Source organism: Polypterus senegalus, chromosome 14 (assembly GCF_016835505.1).
Source record: "Polypterus senegalus isolate Bchr_013 chromosome 14, ASM1683550v1, whole genome shotgun sequence".
NCBI classification, from domain to species: Eukaryota; Metazoa; Chordata; class Cladistia; order Polypteriformes; family Polypteridae; genus Polypterus; species Polypterus senegalus.
The window spans coordinates 21,806,628-21,826,394 of record NC_053167.1 but is presented as its reverse complement, the minus strand read 5'-3'; the positions used below and the strand labels follow the sequence as shown (position 1 = coordinate 21,826,394).

At 43.6% G+C, this 19,767-nt stretch overlaps 1 protein-coding gene across 1 annotated transcript in view; it reads left to right on the top strand.

Moving 5' to 3' along the window:
- The first annotated feature begins 10,160 nt into the window (after nt 1-10,160).
- Nucleotides 10,161-19,767, top strand: part of LOC120514612 (brefeldin A-inhibited guanine nucleotide-exchange protein 2-like) — a 570,108-nt gene continuing 560,501 nt past the window's right edge. Inside the window, exon 1 of the mRNA XM_039735092.1 lies at nt 10,161-10,256. Within this exon, the coding sequence (XP_039591026.1) occupies nt 10,223-10,256 (34 nt within the window). The 5' untranslated portion in view covers nt 10,161-10,222. The remainder of the gene's footprint in view (nt 10,257-19,767) is intronic.

Sequence of the window (19,767 nt, the reverse complement as noted above, 5' to 3'; positions counted from 1 at the left end):
ATTCATTAATAATGAGATATCAATTTAAGCTGATGATATTTTTCTTTTCTTATGCAAGAAATGATTTCTTTGGAGTATTATTCACTTTAATTCTTTTGAGCTTTTAGATGGGTACAAAATAAGTTATGTCAGCAGGCTAGTCTTATTCCATTCATCCTGTTAAGCGACGTTGTTTTAATACATTGATTTTCTGATCTCTACCCTTGTTCAAAATATTACCCATATTCAGATACTGTAGTGTTTAGAGCGATGTCAGGGACTCTGCTTCTGGATTTTAAATGTTTATCTTGGGGTGTGTGCTTTTTGTCATGTATTTCTGTATCCGCTCCCTTTATCTCCTTCCCCTGTTTTGATTTCCTGTATATTGGAATTCTGTGTCTATATTTTTAATCTCTAACTTTCTGTTCCTTTACAATGAAACCACACGTGTTACAACAGTAACAACAGCAATCTCTTTCTTGCATATTCCAAAATCACATAAGGAATTTCTCAGTGGCCTTTAACAGTCCCTGTTTTTTGACAGACCCCGAAGACTCTTTAAGAAGACAAAAACTCTCAAAAATAACCTTGTATAAAAAAAAGAAATCTTGGAAAGGGCAGTTTAGAAAGAGATTCCTGGACTATCAACAGAGATGTGTTATGCACAGCTAATCAGCAACTCTACTCGGGACGCACTAGGCTGAAGTAGCAAGTCTTCAGCCTGGATTTAAAATCTAAGAATGAAAGGGCACCTCTTATAGTAGCTGGTAAATCATTACACAGCTTCAGGGCCATGCAACTAAAAGCTTGACACCCACTATTATTTTATTAATCCTTAGATCCATAAGCAGGCTGACATATTGGTGTCCTAATCTTAATGTTATGTCCTAAAGTTAACTATTAGCCAGTATAAGGATTTAAGAGCTGGTGTTTTGTGTCCATTCTCTATTGTTGTAATAATTCTTGCAGCAGCATTTTCAATTATTCGAAAGCTTTATAAAGATTAAGTAAAACATTTGTTGAAAGTGTCATTTTCTACATAATCGTGTGCAATCCCACATCAACTTTACACAATCATAAATTATAGCTAAATGGGATAAAAGACTGTCAAATTCAGTCGTGAACAATGAATATGATCCGGATAGTCAATAGACTAGCACAGTTGTGCTGGAATCTGTTGTAATATTTAAAATAGTGCCTCAAAGGATGTCAGTTCACCAACATTTTTATAAGTTGTTTGCATTTTGTCACAATGAATTATTCCAAGGCCACCTCCTCGACCACTTTTTCTAGATTTATAAAGGAGTGTGTACTTGATGACTCAGGTAAGGGAATAGTGTCAGATTTGCTAAGCTAGGTTTCAATGAGAAGTTTTATTTATTGGTCGTCTTCTGGCTTTGTGATGGATTCTCTTCATTTTAAACACATATTTACTTTTTTACCCGGTATGGGCAATCTCCAACAGAACCATCTGTTATTTTTGGACTTTGCCCAAATGACACCTTCCCCTTTTTTTCATGGCTTCTGCAGACAGTAGCCATTGTTCACTCTGGCCATATATTAAGTAAATGTCAGCATTTTAACATAGACTGCCTGGATTGTGTGCTCCTCCTTGAACCGTCACCTTATCGTGGTGGAGGGGTTTGCGTGTCCCAATGATCCTAGGAGCTATGTTGTCCGGGGCTTTATGCCTGGTAGAACCACCAAGGCAAACTGGTCATAGGTGAGGGATGAAACAAAGAGCGGTTCAACAAACCTCCAATGAAGAGCAAAAACTTTGGACAACGTTTTCCCTTGCCGGGCGGGTCACGGGCCCCCTCTGGAGCCAGGCCTGGAGGTGGGGCTCGATGGCGGCCTGGTGGCGGGCCTGCACCCATGGGGCTCGGCGGGCACAGCCCGAAGAGGTAACGTGGGTCCTCCTCCCCATGGGCTCACCACCTATGGGAGGGGCCAAGGAGGTTGGGTGCAGTGTGAGTTGGGTGGTGGCCGAAGGCGGGGACCTTGGCGGTCTGATCCTCGGCTACAGAAACTGGCTCTTGGGACGTGGAATGTCACCTCTCTGAAGGGAAGGAGCCTGAGCTAGTGCGCGAGGTGAGAGGTTCCGGCTAGATATAGTCGGACTCACCTCGGCGCACAGCTTGGACTCTGGAACCAATCTCCTTGAGAGGGGCTGGACTCTCTACCACTCTGGAGTTGCCCCCGGTGAGAGGCGCCGAGCAGGTGTGGGCATACTTGCCCCGACTTGGAGCCTGTGCATTGGGGTTTACCCGGTGGGCGAGAGGGTGGCCTCCCTCCGCCGGGTGGGGAAGGGTCCTGACTGTTGTTTGTGCATATCGCGAACAGCAGTTTGGAGTATCCACCCTTTTGGAGTCTCTGGAGGGTTGCTAGAGGGCATACCTTCTGGGGATTCCCTCGTTTTGCTGGGAGACTTCAATGCTCACGTGGGCAATGACAGTGAGACCTGGAAGGGCGTGATTGGGAGGAATGGCCCCGATCTGAACCGGCGGTGTTTTGTTATTGGACTTCTGTGCTCGTCATGGATTGTCCATACGAACACCATGTTCAAGCATAAGGGTGTTCATATGTGCACTTGGCACCAGGACACCCTAGGCCTCAGGTCGATGATCGACTTTGTGGTCGTGTGTGGACTTGCGGCCATATGTCTTGGACACTTTCGGGTGAAGAGAGGGGCGGAGCTGTCAACTGATCACCACCTGGTGGTGAGTTGGCCGATGGTGGGGAAGATGCGGTCAGACCTGGTAGGCCCAAGCGTGTTGTGAGGGTCTGCTGGGAGCGGCTGGCAGAGTCCCCTGTCAGAAGTAGCTTCAACTCCCACCTCCGGCAGAACTTCAACCCGCCCCGAGGGAGGTGGGGACATTGAGTCGAATGGGCCATGTTCCGTGCCTCTATTGTTGAGGCGGCTGACGGAGCTGTGGCCGCAAGGTGGTGGTGCCTGTCGTGGCGGCAATCCCGAACCCGTTGGTGGACACGGCGGTGAGGATGCCGTCAAGCTGAAGAAGAGTCCTATAGGACTTTTTGTCCTGTGGGTCTCTGGAGGCAGCTGATAGGTACCGGCAGGCCAAGCGGAAGCGGCTTCGTTGTTGCTGAGGCAAAACTTCGGGCATGGGAGGAGTTTGGAGAGGCCATGGAGAGCGACTTTGGACGGCCGAGGAGATTCTGGTCCACCGTCCGGCGTCTCAGGAGGGAAGCAGTGCAGTGTCAACACCGTATATGGTGGGGATGGTGCGCTGCTGACCTCGACTTCGGGCGTTATGGGTGGTGGGAGGAGTACTTGAAGACCTCCTCAATCCCACTAACATGCCTTCCAATGAGGAAGCAGAGCCTGGGGACTCTGAGGTGGGCTCTCCCATCTCTGGGACTGAAGTCACCGAGGTGGTCAAAAACTCCTTGGTGGCAGGGCCCGGGGTGGATGAGATCGCCGGAGTTCCTTAAGGCTCTGGATGTTGTAGGACTGTCTTGGTTGACGTCTCTGCAACATCGCATGGACATCGGGACAGTGCCTCTGGATTGGCAGACGGGGTGGTGGTCCCCTCTTTAAAAGGGGACGGAGGGTGTGTTCCAACTATAGAGGGATCACACTCCTCAGCCTCCCTGGAAAAGTCTATTGGGGTTCTGGAGAGGAGGGTCCGTCGGATAGTGAACCTCGGATTCAGGAGGAACAGTGTGGTTTTAGTCCTGGTCGCGGAACAGTGGACCAGCTCTTCACCCTTAGCAGAGTCCTGGAGGGTGCATGGGAGTTTGCCCGACCGGTCTACATGTGTTTTGTGGACTTGGAAAGGCATTCGACCGTGTCCCTCGGGGAATCCTGTGGGGGTGCTCGGGAGTATGGGGTACGGACCCCTGATAAGAGCTGTTGGTCTCTGTACAACGGTGTCAGAGCTTGGTCCGCATTGCGGCAGTAAGTCGAGCCCGTTTCCAGTGAGAGTTGGACTCCGCCAGGGCTGCCCTTTGTCACCGATTCTGTTCATAACTTTTATGGACAGAATTTCTAAGCGCAACCAGGGTGTTGAAGGGGTCGGTTTGGTGGACTCAGGATTGGGTCACTGCTTTTGCAGATGATGTTGTCCTGTTTGCTTCATCAGGCCGTGATCTTCAGCTCTCTCTGGATCGGTTCGCAGCTGAGTGTGAAGCGGCTGGGATGAGAATCAGCACCTCCAAATCCGAGAGAATGGTCCTCAGCGGAAAGGGTGGAGTGCCCTCTCAGGGTTGGGGGAGAGATCCTGCCCCAAGTGGAGGAGTTCAAGTATCTCGGGGTCTTGTTCACCAGTGAGGGAAGAATGGGCGTGAGATCGACAGGCGGATCGGTGCGGCATCTGCAGTGATGCGGGCTCTGCATCGGTCTGTCGTGGTGAAAAAGGAGCTGAGCCGTAAGGCAAAGCTCTCAATTTACCAGTCGATCTACGCTCCTACCCTCACCTATGGTCATGAACTATGGGTAGTGACGAAAGAGCGAGATCGCGAATACAAGCGGCTGAAATGAGTTTCCTCCGCAGGGTGTCTGGGCTTTCCCTTAAAGATAGGGTGAGAAGCTCAGTCATCCGGGAGGGGCTCAGATTAGAGCCGCTGCTCCTCCGCATCGAGAGGATTCAAATGAGGTGGCTCGGGCATCTGATCAGGATGCCTCCTGGGCGCCTCCCTGGTGAGGTGTTCGGGCACGTCCAACGGGAGGAGGCCCGGGGAAGACCCAGGACACGCTGGAGGGACTATGTCTCCCGGCTGGCCTGGGAGCATGGGATTCTCCGGAAGAGCTGGAAGAAGTGGCGGGGAGAGGAAGTCTGGGCCTCTCTGCTTAAGCTGCTGCCCCCGCGACCCGACCTCGGATAAGCGGAAGAGGATGGATGGATGGATGGATGGATGCCTGGCTGGATTGTCTTTCACATATTTCTGTCCATCTTCCTGGCCAATTGTACCGTGTCAGCTAGTTTGTGTGGCTATCCTTTTATAAAATAATGTGTTTGTAAAAAACATTACAGATCACATTGGCACACTTTAAAACCTTTGCCTACTATATGCAGTGTATATATATATATATATATTGTGAAACCTGGCCCCGGCACAGACAGACGGACAACATTTTTGCACCCAACACACTTTTATTTACCCTAATATTATTTACAAGTCCTCCACGTGCACTCCACGCCCAAGCGCCCTTGGCACTGAATCCCCAAAGTCCAGGGGCCCACAGTCTCTGTGCCTTTGTCCTGGCACGCCTCCTGTCCTCGCTCTCCAGCTCAGTCCGCTTCCTCCCGACTTCCACCAATGACTGGAGGGAGGCCCCTATAAATAAGGCTCCCGGATGAGCCCCAGGTGCTTCCGCCATCTGCTCCTTGGCCACGCCCCAGCGTGGCGGAAGTGTCGGCTGCCTTCCTGGCAGCTCTCCGGGCGTCACACAAAGTCTTCCCCGGCACTTCCTGGTGTGGCGGAAGTGCCGGGCTCCCCGGGATAATTAGGCACCCGGGCGCCGCCTGGCGGTGCCCGCAGGTCCCTACAGGGCTGGGCTTCAAAGCCCTGTACCGAGGCCCTGCCTAACCAGGGCCGGGCGCCCCACTCTGTCTGGAGGAGGCACTCGCCCTCCTCCGGCCCTCAAGCGTCGGCGGGCTCCTGCCCGACCGGCAACCGCCGCGGGATAAACCGGCATCGGGGCGCCGCCTGGCGGTGACCACGGGCCCCTACAGGGAAGGGGCTTCCATGCCCTCAACCCGTGGCCCCAACAGAACCAGGGCGGAGGCCCCTCGCGGTCTGGAGGAGGCACAAGCCCTCCTCCGTCCTCCTGGCGTCGGCGGGCTCCGCCCGGCGGGGCCACAATATATATATATATATATATATATATATATATATATATATATATATATATATATATATATACACTCACCCAATTTCTCATTAATGCAATTATCTAATCAACCAATCACATGGCAGCTGCTTCAATGCATTTAGGGCTGTGGTCCTGATCAAGACAATCTCCTGAACTCCAAACTGAATGTCAGAATGGGAAAGAAAGGTGATTTAAGCAATTTTGAGCGTGGCATGGTGGTTGGTGCAAACAGGCGGTCTGAGTATTTCACAATCTGCTCAGTTACTGGGATTTTCCGCACAACCATTTCTAGGGTTTACAAGAATGGTGTGAAAAGGGAAAAACATCCAGTATGTGGCAGTCCTGTGGGCGAAAATGCCTTGTTGATGCTAGAGGTCAGGGGAGAATGGGCCGACTGATTCAAGCTGATAGAAGAGCAACTTTGACTGAAATAACCACTCGTTACAACCGAGGTATGCAGCAAAGCATTTGTGAAGCCACAACACGCACAACCTTGAGGAGGCGGATGTGCTACAACAGCAGAAGACCCCACCGGGTACCACTCATCTCCACTACAAATAGGAAAAAAGAGGCTACAATTTGCACAAGCTCACCAAAATTGGACAGTTGAAGACTGGAAAAATGTTGCCTGGTCTGATGAGTCTCGATTTCTGTTGAGACATTCAAATGGTAGAGTCAGAATTTGCCGTATACAGAATGAGAACATGGATCCATCATACCTTGTTACTACTTTGCAGGCTGGTGGTGGTGGTGGTGTATTGCTGTGGGGGATGTTTTCTTGGCACACTTTAGGCCCCTTAGTGCCAATTGGGCATCATTTAAATGCCACGAGCTACCTGAGCATTGTTTCTGACCATGTCCGTCCCTTCATGACCACCATGTACCCATCGTCTGATGGCTACTTCCAGCAGGATAATGCACCATGTCACAAAGGCTTCGAATCATTTCAAATTGGTTTCTTGAACATGACAATGAGTTCACTGTACTAAAATGGCCCCACAGTCACCAGATCTCAACCCAATAGAGCATCTATTGGATGTGTGCGAGCAGAGCTTGATTGCCCTAGATGTGCATCTCACAAATCTCCATCAACTGCAAGATGCTATCCTATCAATATGGGCCAACATTTCTAAAGAATGCTTTCAGCACCTTGTTGAATCAATGCCACGAAGAATTAAGGCAGTTCTGAAGGCGAAAGGGGGTCAAACACCGTATTATTATTGTGTTCCTAATAATCCTTTAGGTGAATGTATGTGTATGTATATATATATATGTATATATATGTATGTATATATATATATATATATATATATATATATATATATATATATATATATATATATATATATAGTTTAGGTCTGAGAAACAATTTTTTAATTGTGATTAATTTTTTGATGAATTGTAAATACAATCATGTGGTGTTGCCATTGAAAAAAATAATATTTTATAATTTGTTCTATAGTATAATCTATATCATAGTATATATTTTGTCTTGGTAGAGTTCTATATTACTCTGCTTTCCCCTTTTGTGTTATTAATGTGTAGCCTTTGTCAGATTGCCTCAGATGTTTCAGGCTTACCACTGTTTATAAAGTATTGTACTACAGTATATAACATTTCCCCACCTTCCCTTTCACATTTATAACCTCAGGCAATTAGGTGTAGTAAAAGAGACGCAGGAGTTAAGTTACACTTATGAATATAATTTATAAGTGTAATTATATCATTTATAAGTTTAAATTTATATAATTAAATAATGTATTCTTGATAATATTCATAAATTATAACAATAAGTAAAGTACAAATGAACACTGGCAACCATACAACCTGATAAATTCTGATGTGTAGTTTCATGCGGCACACAGACTAGTATGACCCTAAACATATTGCTACCATTACACAGGAATGGTTTAAAGGAAAGCGTATAAATGTCTTGCAGTGACATAGTTAAAGCCCAAACCTCAGTCCAATTAAGAATTTGTGGCATAATTTGAAGATTATTTTACTCCAATACAATCCATCTAACTTGAAGGAGTTGGAACAGTTTTGCCTTGAGGAATGGGCACAAATGACAGTGGCTAGATGTGGTAAACTGTTACATGCCCCTAAAGACTTGCAGCTGGAAGGTGGCTATACAAAAGTACTGACTTTGGGGAGTGAATACCTTTGCACACTCATGATTTTTTTTTTTATTTTAATTTTTGCTTGTGTCACAATCAAAAAACATTTTACACCTATATAGTGGTAGGCATGTTGTGTTAAACTTTTAACAAGGTACTGTACCTGTGAGCAAAATGAACCCTAATTATAAATAGAAAATGGAAGCTATTGTCCTATAGTAAGCAAACTCTGAAAAGGATTTAGGGGTTTATGTTGACACAACATTTTCATCATCTAAGCATTTGCTGGAATGTTTAAAAAGGCAAATAAAATGTTAGGTTATATCATCAGAACTGTTAAATATAAATCAAAGACTGTTATGCTTAGACTATATAATGCACTAGAGAGAACACATCCGGAATACTGTGTATAGTTCTGGTCACTGTGCTACAGGAAATACATTTGAAGCTGTGCAGAGGAAAGCAACCAGGTGCATCCCAGGATTTGACATTACAATTATCAAAGCCTACGGAAAAACTTTTAATCCCAGCCCACCTTAAATTTCTTCGCACCTCTCCATCAGCGTGTTTTGTGTTGTAACTGTGTCGATCAGCGCAAGCAGCCTGATGTCCCATCTCCCACACCGCCGCAGCTCAAGTAAAGTCAAGGATCTATGTAAACACATCGCTAAAATTTTTTTTTCATATTTTAGTAATAATTGACAAAATGCAGACATGAAGTGTTTAATGTTTGAAGACTGAAGTCCAAATATCAAATAAATAGTTTCACAAATGGTACAAGTATAACAAAACAAGTGCGCTTTTTAGACGTTTCTGTTTTAGCAATGTGTTTAAATAGATTGTTGTAGACACTGAACACACATGAAATGCATGTATTCCAAATGACAATCCAGTATATTATTTACCCTCTGCAATTCTAGGCACCTAACTCCCAGATAAACTAATTGAGCACTGAGAATCTTCTTTGCGACTTAAGCTGGTGCAGTTGGGGATGGGATAGCAGTCTGTTTGTTGCTTGTGCTGATCAACACATTTACAACACAAAAGACCCTGATGGAGAGGTGCAAAGGGATATAAGGTGGGCTGGAATTACGAGTGTTTTTGTAGGCTTTGGTAATTCCAGTATTAATGAAATGTAGGTCTCTGACAGACGCAGAGAATTAAACCTGTTCAGACTCAAGCAGAGATGACTATATGGGGACCTAATCTAGGTTTTCAAAATTCTCAAAAATATTGTTAAAAGTTGATCCAGTAGAATTATTTCAACTTAACAGTGAATCACTTACTTTAGGACACCAGTGGAAATTAAGGGGAAGGGCATTTAGGACTGAAGTCAGAAAGTGCTTCTTTACACAAAGTATTATGGGAATCTGAAATAAAAACTATAAACTCATGTTCTTATTTTAATAAACAACAGTTAATGGACAATGCAACAATTTTATTGCAGGGCCCTTTTAAACCCACACTCATATGATCAAACAGTGTATAAAGTTGTAATCTCCAGATATCTAGCACATCTGTAGTGTTATAGGAGAAAAACACACTTGGAGAACATGCCAGCTCCACAAAGAAGGTGACTTTTCCAGTCAAAAATGTGGAATCTGTAATGCAGCCGTGGAACCAATCACCCCCTCTATTGCTCATGTACATTTGTAATCGGATACATTTCCAAATTTAAAGTTAAGTTTAATGTAATGATGCATAGTGGATAAATTAAATTTGACAAATTGGAAATATTTTAAACTGTTACTGTGTTTCTATCTGTATTTTATATTTATTCTGTAAGTACATTTTGTATTTATTCTTGATACAAGTTATAGGTACCATACCTTTTTATATAATGTATTTCAGTAGTGCATTGCATACTGCTTTGTTTGTTTACATCATCCTTTTAGATGAAGTGATACTTAGGCATACACAACAGTTATATGCAAGGTTAAATCATATGTTTTAAATTATTTGCTTAAGGATAATACGTCAGATTGTTAAATAATGCATTTTCTTTAAAATAAAAGCAATGAAATTGCGATAAGATCTATGCTTTTATTCAAGTATTTTCAATACTTATTCAAATTTAGACACATATATAACAGTTGCTTTGCTGGTTCCGATTACATTCTCTCATAGAATGAATTTGGTTGAATTATTTTCTGTAATAGTTATATAATTAATGTGCTGATTTAGAAAAGTAAGAGTTTTTTAAATTTTTTTTTTTTTTAAGGTGTTCTTCAGAGAAATTTTTTTAACAATACTGGAGACCTCCTCTAGTTCTTTTGAACAGAAATGGATGGTTATTCAGGCATTGACAAGGATTTGTGCAGGTGGGGAAAATTATGTTTTTTAGATTTTTGTCATGTGCATGATCTGGTGTTGTGTCTTTCAAATTTGTTTGTTCTGTCCAATGAACACATTGCAGAAGGAATGAAGCCTTCAGGTACTTTTAGCATTGTTTAAAAACATGTAATTACTAAAAGTTGTATTTAAATCCTTATTTTTTGCCATAAAGGTACGTATTTAAGATTTTTAAGACATTATTAGTTATTTGTGCAGTCGAAATTTGCTATATACATAAACAGTGTGTTTTAAAGTGTGAATGGTTCCAAGTTTAAAAACATATTTTGTGATTCTAAGGTAAGTTATGGCAACAACACAAAGATGAAAGTAATTTTAATTGCAGACTCCTGTCACTAACTTCCGTGAAGAATGAATATGTCACTTTGTCATGACATGATGTAGGAGAACTAACCTGGGACCTCATGTAGAAATGGTGCATACTCAAAAAAATGTGTATGCATGTTTTCCACACTTTGAGATGTGTAAAAACTAAACTTGACGTAAAGCGACAGCCATTTTCATGGTAGCCTCACACTAAGCTTATACAAGTTTCTGTTCGATTTTACAAACTGGTGGCAACCAGAGTCAAAGCAGTGCTACTGTTTCTGTGCTTTGCTTTTCTTTTTTAGGGTCACATCTATAATGCAGATTTTATCAAATACACCGAAATGAATTGCATATCATTTACAAATTTAATTCACTTGATTGTAATCATTCTGTAACAGTGGTGCACGGAATTGCCAATCTATTCCAACTAACATTGCTGCTTTAGCATTGTTAGTAGACATTACAAATGGAAGAATTAGAAGAGAAATATATATTTAGAGATGATGATGACTGGGTTCTAAATTGATTTAGATTTTCAAGAGCTACCTCCTCTTGGAGCTGTGTGCTGAACTGGCACCGGATTCATAAATGCAGTCTTTAAGGAATTGTGCTCTACCTGCTCCTTTACAATTTCAGTCCAATCTCGGTTTTTTAGCCATAGAAGCTTTTCAAAGTAAACCTTCTGACTGATGGGGTATTTCTCAGTCATCACTGAGTCACGCCATGCCAGCTGTATAGGATGGTATTATCCACTTGTCATTCAGATATTTGATTTTCTTACTTTACAGTTGAACTGGGAAACATCAAAGAGCAATTTGCAACAACGTCCGGTTTTCCATATATAATCGGAGCAGTCAACTACATGCACTTTGCTATTGCAACGGCGTCGGGCAAGTTCATCAACCAGGGATGAATCACCAAAAGAATGAGCTGGCTTTATCTCACTATTCAGTATATAAAATCTAATGTCTGTCTGTCTGGCCACTTTTCACAAGAAAACTACTTCACAGATTTAGATAAGAGTTATTTTTTTGAATTTGCTTGAACATTCTGGTTGGTTTTGCAACTGCTCTCATTGTGATAAGTATCATAGTTGACTTGCAGTACCAATTTATTTGCACAAATCAGAGAGAGATGCAGCGGGCCAAGGGGTGGGGGGGCTTGGCCCTCCTCACTCACGCACCAGCCTCAGGGTGTACCTTACCTCCGCTTAGCTAGTGAATGAGAGAACTACTTAATGCATTTAGATAGGATTTTTTTTCCCTATAATTTGCTTGAACATTCTGGTTAATTTGGAACTTCTCTCCTTGCACTAAGGATCATAGTTCGCTTGCAGGAGCGATATATTTGCGCTAATTCGAGACAGTGGCTGTGGGCCAAGGGGAGGGGGAAGCGTGACGTTAGGAGTGGGGAGCCCGGCAGGGCCTTCCTCACTCATGTGTCAGTTTCGATTTGAGTCTGTCTACCTCTGTATTTTGGAGTGTACTTTGCCTGCATTTTGCTAGCAATGCCTGTTTGTTGATTTTTTTTACAGTTCTGTTTCACTACTACGCGGGTGGAGCTGCAGGGAAGGCTAATGTAATATATAGCATAAATGCCTATAAAAACAGCAGCTATGCATAGTTGCAGGTGCTTTTTCCAACTAGTGCGGCAAAAGGCAGTCAGTCCTTTTAACGATAAAAAGCAGAGAATCGATCAGTTGTGGCTCTCGGCATCAACACTACACTATGAAGGCACCTCCAGAGAATGAGTTTGCTTATGTAATTAGAAAGCATTTCCACTCTATTAATGTGCTGCTTTGTAGTGCACAGAACATGTTACATTGTGCACGCATGTAGTGTCATGTTTGTTGGGATGGGTAAAGTGGTTAGTTATTGACCATTTCCATTTTGTGGGCTGTTGTTGTGTTTACTTATGCATGCTTTGTAATGTTTGTCCTTCCTAAACCGCCTTACAGTAGGGCATTCCTGATGTAGGTGATGTATCTGCCACAAACACATACAGCGAAGTTCATTCTGCCTGTTTAATCCTATGGTAGCATAGCCGGTAAGTTTATATTTGTTACCGTTCTGTACTGTTACTTATAGTTTAAAGCTGTTATCAAACATTTTGTTATTTGCATGCTGAATATTATATTTCTTTACTTGTAGTTTCACACCTGCTCTGTATTAATAAATTGGAGATTTGTACACCTCCTGTCAAGTCAGTCTCCAAGTCGTCATATTGATAAATGGAGGACTTTAGCTGCTTGAATATCTATTACAACGTAATAGTGAGATCAGAACAGTGAAACGGCTTTTTCCTGGCAAGCTTAATAACGGGTTATGAATCGGACTGAACGGGCCGGATACTGCATCTGTGCCGCTATAGAGTTGTACAGAACTTACGCAGACAAGCTCTCTAAACAGTGTTGGAGAGACGGTCATCTGTCTTTGAGACCAGGTCCCACATGTCATGCTCCATGAAATGTTCAAACAAGTCATCCAGTAGCGCAGTGGCAAAAGCTGAAGCGGCAAAGGCACGGGTGGCGTTTGCTGATGAAGAAATGCAGATACAAATAGAGAAAGCACGTATAGAGGCCACTTTGGAAAAGCTAGTGAGAAAGAGAGAAGCGGTAGCAGCTGTGGTCGAAGCTGAAGTGCTGGAAGCAGCAGCGATTGCGGAAGGAAAACTTTCGAATACGGAGGCAGAATATGAAAATGGAAAATGGAAGTTAACTTTTGATGCAGAGCTCGGTCTCCACAGCACCACCCAACACACTTCAGAGTATGTACTTGAACACAGTGACCTGCACTGTAACCCTCACCTGATTCAAAACGTAAAGCATATTCCAACCACTGGATCGATCTGTACACAGAACCAGCTACAGCCTCAAGGTGGTGACCTAGTCTTACATTTTGAAGAAGAAGATGCTTCTCATTTGCCTGCAGGAACCCCTTCATAAAACAAATGCAAAGACCTTCAGGCTACAATATGGAAAAAACTCCATTTACAAGTAAAAGGTATGATGGAGGTGGTGCTTTGGAAGGGACAACCAACTATGCGCAAGGGTACAATAGCACTCCTGACACTCATTTAAATGTTAATCAGACTCATTCAGACTTTGCTAAATTCATTGCTCATTGTGAACTTGTCAGTAAGGGTCTCAGAAAATTTGATGACCGTCTTGAAAGCTATCGAGCCTGGCGATCATCATTCTGGAGTGCAGTCAGAGACTTAGACCTGTCAGCCAGTGAGGAGATAGACCTTTTGGTTAAGTGGCTTAGAAGTGAATCAGCCGAGCATTCAAAACGCATCAGAATGATAAACATAAATTACCCAGACAGGGGACTGAAAATGGTCTGGGCAAGGCTGGAGGAATGTTACGGCTCACCAGAGAAGATCAAAAACGCATTCTTCCAACAAATCCATGACTTTCCAAAAATATCCAAAAAAAATTACCAGAAACTTTAAGAGAGTTACGTGATATGTTGATGGAACTCCAGGTTGCCATGGCTGAATGGGATTTGCAGGGTCTCACATTTTTAGACACTGCATATGGCATCAACTCAATCCTGCAAAAACTCCCATACAACCTACAAGCCTGTTGTTGAATATTATATTTCTTGTAGTTTCACACCTGCTCTTTATTAATTAATTGAAGATTTGTACACGTCGTGTCAAGTCAGTCTCCGGGTCATCATATTATAGATAAAGAGGGGAGTTCATCTGCCTGAATATCTTTTGCAATGTAATAGTGAGATTAGAACATGTTGCATGCTACATATTTAATGTGGCATAAAATTGTGGCTTGCCTGTACCTGAAGAGAGACTGTATGATGAATGTGACCCTGACCCACCAAATGATCAGTCAAATCAGACAGTGTTACAACTTCGTTTGAATGTAATTAGCAGAATGTAAAAACAGGTTATCAGATACAGCATGTACTTTTTAACGAATTAATTTAATTTGTGGTCAGTATCAAATAGTACAGCCCTTATATCCCTTAGTTCATTGGCCACATCTGTTACAGCCTCCAGTATTACATTTTGTGACTTAGAACAGCATCTGTCTGCACATAATCAGATGGCCATGGTTTCCAAGGTATGTGCAGCCAGCACCCGAAAATGTGCTCGGCACTGCAGCACAATCACCGCCAGACCATCGAATGGGGGTCAGCTTTTGTAAAACAAGTGGCGTGCTGCAACTCTCATTTACACATCAACTGTAATATCTGACCACTACTTTTTTATTTCGGGCAATGTGTGACTTTCTGAGCTTGAATTTTCAAGTGTCTCCACCATGCTTTTTTGCTTAACACAGTACAAAGACCAGCAACACTAGAATTACCAGGGCCTCTGAAAAACTTCGTAAATCTGTCCCTTAAATAAACTTCTTGAAATCGTTCACAGCTCTCCACCAGCGTCTTTTATCATCTAAACGTGCTGATAAAAAGCAGGCTGCAAGCAGCCGGCTATTCCATCCCCCCACCGACTTAGAAAGTGCACAAACTTCTTCCAGCTCATGCCTTGATTGATTTTCAGGGAGTGAAGTGGAGTTTTAGAGTGGAAATAATAGATCGTTGTTTGGAACACACGCATTTCATGTCTGTTCTGTTTCTACAGTAATCTGTGTAAACACATTGTTAAAACAGAAACGTTTTTTATATTCTACTAGTAGATGCAAAATGTAGGCATAAACTATATAATGTATGAAACCTGAAATATCAAAGAAATACTTTCACAAAAGATACAAATCTAATACAACAATTCTTTGCAGAAATAAAAACTTGCGCCTTAACATATGAATTGACACCCATTTATTATGACTGCCTCCGTGGCGCAATAGAATCAGCTGCCGACTAGGAATCAAAAGGTCGCGAGTTTGATCCTGCACCACTCTGTTTTGAGAAGTAAACTGCTCTTAGTCTTACTATTTTAGAATTAAAACATACATTTGATTTCAGTGTATAACAGCCGCTGCAATTTTATGATACTTGTAGAGGTTAGCTTTGTTTTTTTAAGTCAGTTTTATTATCTCAGCGCGTTCCACGAGCCCAAACACACCCACCCCCGCATCTGACACTGATGTTTTCACCTAGACACGCTGTAACAGAGGTAAACTCAGCTCCCTTCTACATTGGAGCAAGAATGCACATACCATTGCTTGCATACTAAAAGTGTCAGCTGGCACTTTTAGAGTGGCATTACACATGTATTTTTGAGCATGTCCGTGCCAAATAAATAACATTCGACGTTTTGAAGAAATCATTTTATGACACGATTTACCGTTATTTATTTACTTACTTCCTAAAGTCACAAGTAGTGTGCAGAGGGCATGCTCAAAAATGTGTGTAATGCCACGAAAAGTGCCAGCTGACACTTTAGTATGCAAGCAATGGTATGTGCATTCTTGCTCCATTGTAGAAGGGAGCTGAGTTTACCTCTGTTACAGCACGTCTATGTGAAAACATCAGTGTCAGATGCGGGGGTGGGGTGTGTTTGGGCTCGTGAACGCTGAGATAATAAAACTGACTAAAAAAAAACCAAAGCTAACCTTTACAAGTATCATAAATTACACCGGCTGTTATACACTGAAATCAAATGTATGTTTTAATTCTAAAATAGTAAGACTAAGAGCAGTTTACTTCTTAAAACGGAGTGGTGCAGGATCGAACTTGCGACCTTTTGATTCCCAGTTGGCAGCTGATTCTATTGCGTCACGGAGGCAGTCATAATAAACAGGTGTCAATGTGTCATGTTAAGGTGCTTTTGTTTCTGCAGTTATATTTTTTGAATAAAAGCGCAATTGTTGTGTTAGATTTGTATCTTTTGTGAAAGTATTTCTTTGATACTTTAGGCTTCATACATTATATAGTTTATGCCTGCATTTTGTCATCTACTAGTAGAATATAAAAAACGTTTCTGTTTTAACAATGTGTTTACACAGATTACTGTAGAAACGAAACAGACATGAAATGCGTGTGTTCAAAATAACATTCTATTATTTCCACTCTAAAACTCCACTTCACTCCCAGAAAATCAATCAAGGCATGGGCTGGAAGAAGTCGGTGGGGGGATGGAATAGCCGGCTGCTTGCAGCCTGATTTTTATCAGCACATTTAGATGACAAAAGACGCTGGTGGAGAGCTGTGTACGATTTTAAGAAGCGATTTAAGGTGGACGGATTTACGAGTTTTTTCGTAGGCTCTGGTAATTCTAGTGTTAATGCGGGTGATACGTGCCAAGAAGTCCCAGCGCTAAACAAAGTCATCTTAACACTTAAATAATGTGGATAGGTGAAACAGGAACGAGAATAAAAAAGTTAATCATTTTTTTTTTGTTTTATTTTGTAACATGTATAATTAGACATTTATTTCTAAGTTCGATTTTTATTCATAAATTATTCATGAAAATCAAAAATATTCCTCATTTGACACTTTTTTATTTTTTTGTGAAGAAGTCATCTAACATTGTTTGCCTTTTTCCTCTGTCGTTCAGCAAGCAATTGTCAATAGAAAGACATTGCATTAGTGACACTTCTTCTTGCCTTTGAACTTCTAGCAAAATTTGTATCGTTTTGCATAAACTGATCCATAATTTCCATAATACAGTAGAGTCTTGCTTATCCTACCTTCTTGCCTGAAGAAGGGGCCTGAGTTGCCTGGAAAGCTTGCATATTGTAATCTTTTTAGTTAGCCAATAAAAGGTGTCATTTTGCTTGGCTTTTCTCTACATTCATAATGGCTAACACAGTACAACACCCTAGTACTACAGAAGTTTCTAATACGTTTTTCAAAACAATGTGGATCAGTAGACAGGTTGTCTGTGTCAGTCTGAGAGATGCAAACAATCCTCATATCTGGCCATAAAATTCTTGTCTCTATTCAAACCATGTTGTAATGTATTACATTTTAGCCTGAGTTTAACTTCCCATTCTTTTCTCTCTTGCTGTGTTTTGAAGTTGCTCATAAGCACTGTGGTTTTAAAGTCCCTCTCATAGTGTTCATGGCTGTTGAAGTGGGCCACTACAGGAACATCTGTGTTATGTTTAATGTGGATCCTGTGTAAATTCATTCTCTGGTGGAGTGTTTGTCCAGTCTCTCCCACACAGAGTGCAGTGTCAGGACTTTTTATGCAGAGAATTAGGTAGACCACATTAGATGATCTGCAGGTAAATGATCCGTTTATGTGATGTTCTAGTCGGCACTGTGGTATAACTATACGGTCTGTATTATAAATGTGGACTCATGTTTTACATCTTTTCTGTAGGCAGGGAGATGTGCCATTTTCTGTTAGTTCACTTAGGGAGCTTCGGACAATTAGTTGCTGAAGGTTTGGTGGTTGTCTGTATGTCAGGAGGGGTGGTTCAGGTAATACATTTTTCCGTGTTTGGTCATTGTTTAGCATTGGTTAAAGTTCTTTTATAATTTTTCAAAGTGCTTCAAGATGTGGGTTGTAGCTGACAACAAGGGAGATGCGGTTCTTGTTGTCTTTTTTTTTTTATATTCTGCATAGACTACGAGAGAAAGCTGGACACTTAATTGCAAAAAACAAAGAGCAACAGACCTACATTGTTAATCTGTCCTCTTACACACAAAATGAAGCAGAGATTTCAGTACTTGCCAAGGGACTCTCATATTGTCCTGCAAATCCCATTGACAACATCAGACTCTGTGGTGATATGGAAGAATTCTTCAGAAAACTCAGACTAAAAGAATTTTTCCACAATAAAGAAAATGGTAACACACAGGAGCCAACAAGAAGTAGTTACAACAACCCCGTCAGTAAATCCCATTGACACCAGAAGCTGGCAGAAACTCCACCTTGGATAATTATATAGACTGCTTCCGACAGAGAGTGAAAACAGGGATCTTAAACAGTGTCGCAGGCGGTTGGGGGTGGAGCCCAGCCGGGACGCCCAGGAGGACCGGAGGAGGGCTTGTACCTCCTCCAGACTGCGAGGGGGCGACTGCCCTGGTTGTATTAGTGGCCACGGATAGAGGGCTTGGAAGCTCAACCCTGTAGGGGCCCATGGCCACCACCAGGCGGCGCCCCGTTGCCTGAGGAAACACCAGGAAGTGCTGGGTCGAAGAAGACAGGGGACACCCGGAGGGCTTCTAGGTGCGCAGCCGGCACTTCGCCACACTGGGGCGTATCTGCGGAGGAATGCCGGGAAGCAGCTGTAGCTCATCTGGGTTCCTATATAAGGGGCCGTCTCCCTTCATTCAGAAGCGGAAGTCGGGTGGAAGAAGGACGGAGCTGGAGGCACCGAGACGTGCACTGAATTTGGTTGTAAATAGTGTGTAAATAAACATGTGTTGGGTGCAACAAACGATGTCCGTCTGTCTGTGTCCGGGTCAAGGTTCACAGTGGCGTAGCCAGCAGGATGCTCCGTCTGGTGCAAGACGGGGACCTGCATTAAAGAAAAATTGTTCTGTGGACGGCTCGGCGCAGCAGTGGAACCCACACACTCGCCGCGGGAGCGGCGTGTGCACAACCTCGCGGGGCGGTTCACCCCGCAGACCGCCGCTGGTCCGCAGAATGGCCATGTTCCCTGGGTGCGGAGGAAGGAAACCGGGCGTTGCCAAAGTGTAGCGGGCTCCGAGATTCGCGCTGTCGGGAAGGATGGCCAGGCCAGCGTTGTGACACAGAAGGCCACACTGAGGCAGGGGCCTCGGAGTGACGGGATCCGGGAGGTGAGAGCCCTGCCCTGCAGTAATCGGCCCTTCGGGGTCAAGCTTACCTTATTTCCCACAGGCAGGGACGATCCGCTTCTGTGGCAGAATCACGCCGGTCCACAGGCTTTCGGCAGCGCGAGGGCGGCAGCAGAGGAGGCTGCGAAATCGGAGCCGCTGCAGCTCAAAAACTCACAGCAGCTGCGAGGCTGCCAGGAGGCACGCCACCGCACCTGGAGAAGGGGAGACAAGATGGCTGCGGACCGGAAGTCCCACCCGCTGACAGGCACGGGATTGGCCGGTGTGTCTTGTGTGCCCGCCAATGACTGTACAGAGGCGGGACCAAGGAATGTCAGTCTCGTGCCTGGAAGAGACCTGATTGGGCCAGAGGGAGTGGCCCACAGGAGGCAGACGACGAGTGCGGCTGATGGACAGGTAAGCCCACCGACGTCTGTCTCCCTGTTCTCGCCGGTGGCTCTCTTCGGCCCACAGAGTCGCCTTTATTACAGGTGCT